General features: G+C 55.1%; 1 protein-coding gene across 2 annotated transcripts in view; it reads left to right on the top strand.

The window, feature by feature from the left end:
* YTHDF1 (YTH N(6)-methyladenosine RNA binding protein 1) overlaps positions 1-6542 on the top strand; it is a 27477-nt gene that overhangs the window by 5346 nt on the left and 15589 nt on the right. For both annotated transcript variants that reach the window (XM_012654638.1, XM_012654637.1), the window contains one exon: positions 3268-4788. In XM_012654638.1, coding sequence (XP_012510092.1) covers positions 3268-4788 — 1521 coding nt within the window. The remainder of the gene's footprint in view (positions 1-3267; positions 4789-6542) is intronic.

Raw genomic sequence — 6542 nt, forward strand, 5'->3', positions numbered from 1 at the left:
AGGCTCACTGTGTCAACTGCGTATGCCCAGCACACGTCTGGAGTAAGTCACCGTAAGATTAGACCAGAACCATCATCCCCCACGCGCTGCAGAGTGTGACCGGGAAAGGTGTGGAGGGCGGCCTGCAGCCTGAGGCTTGGCTTGTACAAAAAGAATCTCAGCGTCTTGTGTATAGAATGACTTATTTCAAGTAGCTTTACGGATTAACTCGCTTTATGTTTAGAGTTTAGAAGGAAATGTGGCAGGTGCAGTAGAAAGTGAGCTGTCGACAAGATTGAAGTAAAAGTTATGTGCCTCAGGGCTGTGTCACCCGGCGAGCGCGGGAAGCATCGGGAGAGGGTGGGGCCGCCGGCAGAGCTGGCCTAGAGGGGGGTTCTCCTTCCGTGGCTCAGCTCCACGAGTGGCAGTGGCGAATGGGGATCTGGTGGAGGGAGGGTTGTGATTCAGTGTTGGGACAACTGCCTGCAGCCCTTTGTCAGAGAACTCTTAGTAAATTATAACTTTTTTAGCTGGGAATTTGGAATCAGGAATCTTTTTTTTCCCCTTTGTTACATGAACTTCAGTGTTTAAGAAAGATCTGTGGTCCAAATATTTTTATATTTCAGTGACCTGTGACTCCACCGCTGCTTGTCTGCCAGTGCCCACCCCGTTTGACAGCTCAGGAAGAGGAGGGTAGGGTCTGCCCAAGGCTGCTGCCACGCAGGTTGCCTGGCCACTTCTCTCGCCCGGGCGCCTCACTGCCTCAGCCTTGCCGTGTGTGCGCGTGCACACGTTTGCCGGTGCTTGCGTGCGTCCTTAGTTGAACTTGTGCTGTCTGTTGTCCTTGGCGGGGGTGGTTTCGCAGAGGAGAGATAGCTAAGATCTTTGTGTCAGAACCAGAAAGGAGCAGGAATTCCAGGATTGGGGAGGGGCTCACTTGCCAGGTTTTGGCTGAACCCACGTTACTGGGGAGGAAGGGCTTAGAGGGGACCTGAAGGGCTGCTTCCTCTCTCTCTGCGACAGCTCTGGCGGGAAGCTCTGAGAAGCGGGAAGCACAGCGGGTAGAGTGGGAGGCATGATGGGTTTGCACGGCGCCACGTCTTTGTGACCTGTGTCCTGGGTTTGTCTGTTTAATATTCAGATGGATTTTCAGGGACGTTAAAGGCTTACCGTAGCGTATGTTTTCGCACGTCCTAAGTTACGTCCTATCTTAGTTGAGGCTCTAGTCAGTCAGAAGTTGCGCTGGGTGTCTCTGTGACCTCACCTCTGTTGCTCTGCTTGGTTTTGTGGCCCTCAGCCATGAGGTCGTCTCTTCTTCCATCTGCCCTTTCCACGTGTGTGGGGGGCGTTGATGTGACCAGAGCGCTGCTACGGAGAGGGTCCTGCGGATGGGAGGGGGAGGGCTGGCCTCCCTGTGGCCTGTTGTCCCATTGTCCGTGCGTGTAGCTGCGGGACAGGGCTGCTTCGAGGGCAGGGCTGTGAAGGCCCGTCCGCGGGAGCGGTTGCAGCAGAGGGGCCAGGGTCCTTGACGTCTGTCGTCACGAAGGTGTGCCCAGATTGTTGTCGCATACAGCAGATCACTGGCTCCTATTTGTCTCTGACCCTGAGAATCTCAAAGATTTTGTTACAGGGACATAGTTGTTCCTGCGTTGTAAGAGGTGGTTCTGAAATTGTCTGCTGGCAGGCGGAGCAGCCCGCGGAGCGGGAAGTAGAAAGAAACCTGGAACTCGAGGAACGAGGCCAGGAGGCAGGAACTCGAGGGCGAGGCCAGGAGGCAGGAACTCCAGGGCGAGGCCAGGAGGCAGGAAGCGGCGGTCGGGCTGCTGGGTCACTCGGTCTGTGGCATCGGCTGGGGGGCTCTGAGGACCAGCGGCGTCCACGGGGAGAGTTGCTTCCTGTCGGCAGAGAAGCGGAGCTGCTGCGCCGTCTGGGATGCCAAACCTGCCTCACTGCCCCCGACTGGCGGTCAGTGCCCAGGACACCGCTGTCCTCTGCAGTGTGGTCTTCGAGCCCCCACGAGGGGTAAACATGGGAGGGCAGCAGGTCTTGCTGGAAGAAGTTGTGAGGTTGGAAGAGGAGGTCTCTAGCAGAGCTCTTTTTATCTAGAACTTTCTAGTTACCTTAGGGGACTTGGGGAAAGGGATTAGGGGAACGATTTAAAAATGAGAAAATCCCACTCTGTTTTCCTTAATGGCATTTCCGCACACTTAGATGGACTCCCCTGGCAGGAGCCTTGGCCACTCCTCTGCCTCACACAGACGCAGGCACGGCTCTCATGCTCGGCAGCAAGCCATCTTGAGTTGCCTCGGGTGGTGGTGTAGGCGTGGGTGCCGATTCTGACCAGACCCTTGGGTGAGTCTCCCTCCCAGGAGATGCCTTCAGGGACCCCTGTGACGAGGCATGCACATCCTCTCCCAGGCCTTGCCGCGTGGTCCAGGCACTTTAAAACCCCTCCCTGAGATTCGGCCTTCGTATGGAGGCATGTTCTCAGTAAGGCAGCCCAGGTGAGTGGGCGCCCAAAGTGCAGGCTGCTCTGCTCCCATAGAGCAGAGCTCCCACGCTCGGGGTGCCTGCCCTTGGCTAAGGAGCTGGAGCAGCAGGGCCTCCATGCTGCCAGGCCTGCTCCGGGAGCCCAGGCTGTGTCCAGGAATCCGTGGGAGTGGGAGTGGGAGAGGGCGGGACCCTCTCGGATGCAGGGAAGGTGCGTGGACGGGGCCTGAGGATGGTTACCCTGTGGCCCGGGTGTGGGGGACGGGTTCCAGGGGGGTGCCAAGGCTCAGGGCTGGGCACGTCTCGTGCAATCAGGGAGCCGAGATCAGTTTGCCGGAGTAACCTCATGCCCTGGGCACCCTGGCTTGCCGTTAGGAACATCTTGCTGCCTTTTAAAGCTGTTTGTGCTCTGCCGTGCTGTCAGTATCCGCCCTAAGCCTTGCTGCCGGCGGGAAGAACAGGGCTTCATCCCTGACTCTGGCTCCCTTTAAATGCTTCACCTCTTGAAGGTAAAGGCAGAGGGAGGGCTGTGATTGGCTCAGTCTGTAACTTGAGCTCAGATCCTTCACATGATGCTTTGTGTTTTGAGAGTAAGGCCTGGATTGTGTTCATTACTGATTTCTCTCCGTCTTGACTCTGTCCTTGTGTTGGTGACCTTAGCTTTCCTTCTGGAAGGAATGGTCCAGTGCTGTGTAACTCTTGATTGCGCTCAGCCTGTGCCAAGCGAGAGGTGGTTGGCATTTTGGTATCTCCCTGTGCTGTGAACACAGTCTGATTTGTCCCCGTTTGTCTCTGCAGAGCAACAGCTACCCATCGATGAGCGACCCATACCTGTCCAGCTACTACCCACCGTCCATCGGATTTCCTTACTCCCTCAACGAGGCCCCCTGGTCCACCGCAGGGGACCCTCCGATTCCATACCTCACTACCTACGGACAGCTCAGTAATGGAGACCATCATTTTATGCACGATGCTGTTTTTGGGCAGCCCGGGGGTCTAGGGAACAACATCTATCAGCATAGGTTTAATTTTTTCCCTGAAAATCCTGCATTCTCAGCATGGGGCACAAGTGGGTCTCAGGGGCAGCAGACGCAGAGCTCCGCGTACGGGAGCAGCTACACCTACCCACCAAGCTCCCTGGGTGGCACAGTGGTCGATGGGCAGACAGGCTTTCACAGCGACACCCTCAGCAAGGCCCCCGGGATGAACAGTCTGGAGCAAGGCATGGTCGGCCTGAAGATTGGGGAGGTCAGCACCTCTGCAGTCAAGACCGTGGGCTCTGTCGTCAGCAGCGTGGCACTGACTGGTGTTCTTTCAGGCAGTGGTGGGACAAATGTGAGCATGCCGGTTTCCAAGCCGACCTCATGGGCTGCCATCGCCAGCAAGCCTGCAAAACCACAGCCCAAAATGAAAGCCAAGAGTGGGCCTGTGATGGGGAGTGCGCTGCCCCCTCCACCTATAAAGCATAACATGGACATTGGCACCTGGGATAACAAGGGGCCCGTGCCCAAGGCCCCGGCCCCCCAGCAGGCACCGTCCCCACAGTCTGTCCCACAGCCCCAGCAGGTGGCTCAGCCGCTCCCAGCTCAGCCTCCCCCTTTGGCCCAGCCACAGTATCAGAGCCCTCAGCAGCCCCCACAAACCCGCTGGGTTGCCCCTCGCAACAGAAACGCAGCATTTGGGCAGAATGCAGGGGCCACCAGTGATAGTAACTCTCCCGGAAATGCCCAGCCTAACTCTGCCCCCAGTGTAGACTCCCACCCTGTCCTTGAAAAACTGAAAGCTGCCCACAGCTATAATCCTAAAGAGTTTGATTGGAATCTGAAAAGTGGGCGTGTGTTCATCATAAAGAGCTACTCCGAGGATGACATCCACCGCTCCATCAAGTACTCCATCTGGTGTAGCACAGAACATGGCAACAAGCGCTTGGACAGCGCCTTCCGCTCCATGAGCAGCAAGGGGCCCGTCTACCTGCTCTTCAGTGTCAACGGGAGTGGGCATTTCTGTGGGGTGGCTGAGATGAAGTCCCCTGTGGACTATGGCACCAGTGCTGGGGTCTGGTCTCAGGACAAGTGGAAGGGGAAGTTCGACGTGAAGTGGATTTTTGTCAAGGATGTGCCCAACAGCCAGCTCCGGCACATCAGGCTGGAGAACAACGACAACAAACCGGTCACAAACTCGCGAGACACGCAGGAGGTTCCCTTAGACAAAGCCAAACAAGTGCTGAAGATCATCGCTTCCTACAAGCACACAACCTCCATCTTCGACGACTTTTCTCACTACGAGAAGCGCCAGGAGGAGGAGGAGGTGGTGCGCAAGGTGGGTCTGGGTACCCAGGTCCTGCACACAGGTGGCCCGAGGGATTTGGGCAGGGTAGGCGGCCACATTGCTGGGCCTTTCCCCATTGAGGTCACTGGGAGTGACTTGTGACTTGCGGGCGAAAGTCACCAGATAACTTTTGACCACATCCCAGTGTCTAAGGAATGAGAGCATTGGCACCACAGCCCGTCCATGGGGCGTGGGGCCCACCCACCGAGGCTGGTGCTTCACAGGGCGTTGCCCCTCGTGGTCAGGAGGCTCTGGTCTCTGATCTAGAGACCATTTATTTTTCTTTTGAAAACCTAACATCCTGTGGTTTGGGAGATGTAAATGCAATCCCACTATGTAGTAAAGAAAATGGGGATGGGTAGTTTGGAATCCAGACATTTTATGTTAAATGAATACATACATTTAGATCCAGTAGCAGCAAACCTTTGGTTTGGTCTCTTGGCGAGGGTCTGATTTCCTGCTGTACTTTAGCAGGACTGCGGTCTGAGCTGTCCCTACACACTGCGGTGAGTGTCTCCTCTTCAGAAGAGTTGGGCTCAGGTGGCCATAAACTGGCACCAGAAATGGGAAAACAAGGACGCTAACGTACGTCATAAAGCTCCCTTTATCTGAGAGGGTCTTCTGAGAGTCCCTCCTTTTTTGGTGTTAAGTTGTCCTTTCTTTTGTAAAATGTCAGTTGGTAGCAGGTGGGTTTTCAGTCCTTTCAGTCCTCTATACCACAGGAGTTAGTCATCTGTGACATCGAACGTCCTGAAGTGTTTTGAGCAGAAGGGCGCGCGCATCGGTGCACAGTAGCGCTACTGGCAGTCTTAAATTACGTGTGTCCTAAACAACCCAGGATTTGCAGAAACGTTGAGAAAGTGTTGATCCCTCTTTCACTCTTGTGAAGAAAAGAGGATGTCATTTATTTCCAGTTAACTGAAATTCTATATTTTAGATTTTCTAAACATAAAATCCTGAATTGCTGAATTTGCAGGAATAGAATAGAGATAATTGCTAATGAAACTTTTGTTTCTTGGCTGGCTTTAAACTGGCAGCAGGCTGGGTCTGTGTGTGCACGTGCAGACGTGCAGTTTTTCTTCTTAAATGCTGAAATTCTTGGATTTCCTTGAGTGCACTGGGTCCTGAAGGTTTGTTGTGAGCTTAGGGAGAAAATTCTAGTTGACCTGGTTGGTGCTTTTAAAATTCTAGTGTCCTAGAACTTGCATTATAGCTCAATCCTAGGACACCTGCGTTTTTGTGTCAGGTCTTGGGTTATGGTTCCTGGCAAGTGGCTGCACCTGAGGTCTGGGGTGTTCCTTGTACCCCTCGGAACGCTCCCAGGGAAGCTGACGGGGCTGCAGGGTGAAGCATCCTGGGAAGGGCCCCAAAAGCTCTTGGCCCACGTGCGTCAGCGTTGTATTATTACTTCGTGTTATTGAAAGTGACAAAGGACAACCCTGACTTGCTCTCTGGGTAGTGTAGAGAGGCCGAGGTGGGTCCGGGCGGTTCTCAGCTGGATGGCCTGGCCCGCCGTGCCGGGACTGCCCAGGGCGCTCTGGTCTCCGCTCCTCACTGGCGGGGTGGTCAGTGCGTTCCGCACAGGGTCTGAGGAGCTGTGGGGTTGAGACTCCGGATTTCCAGTGAGGAGTTTGGGGTAGTCGGAAGAGTGCAGAGTGCTGAGTAGAGAGCGGCGTGGTCGACCTGAAGCAGAGCTTGCTGGGGAGGCCCTCTCCTCCTTTGGTTTGTCATGTGCCGTTAGACCC

Source organism: Propithecus coquereli, unplaced genomic scaffold (assembly GCF_000956105.1).
Source record: "Propithecus coquereli isolate 6110/MARCELLA unplaced genomic scaffold, Pcoq_1.0 Scaffold442, whole genome shotgun sequence".
NCBI lineage: Eukaryota > Metazoa > Chordata > Mammalia > Primates > Indriidae > Propithecus > Propithecus coquereli.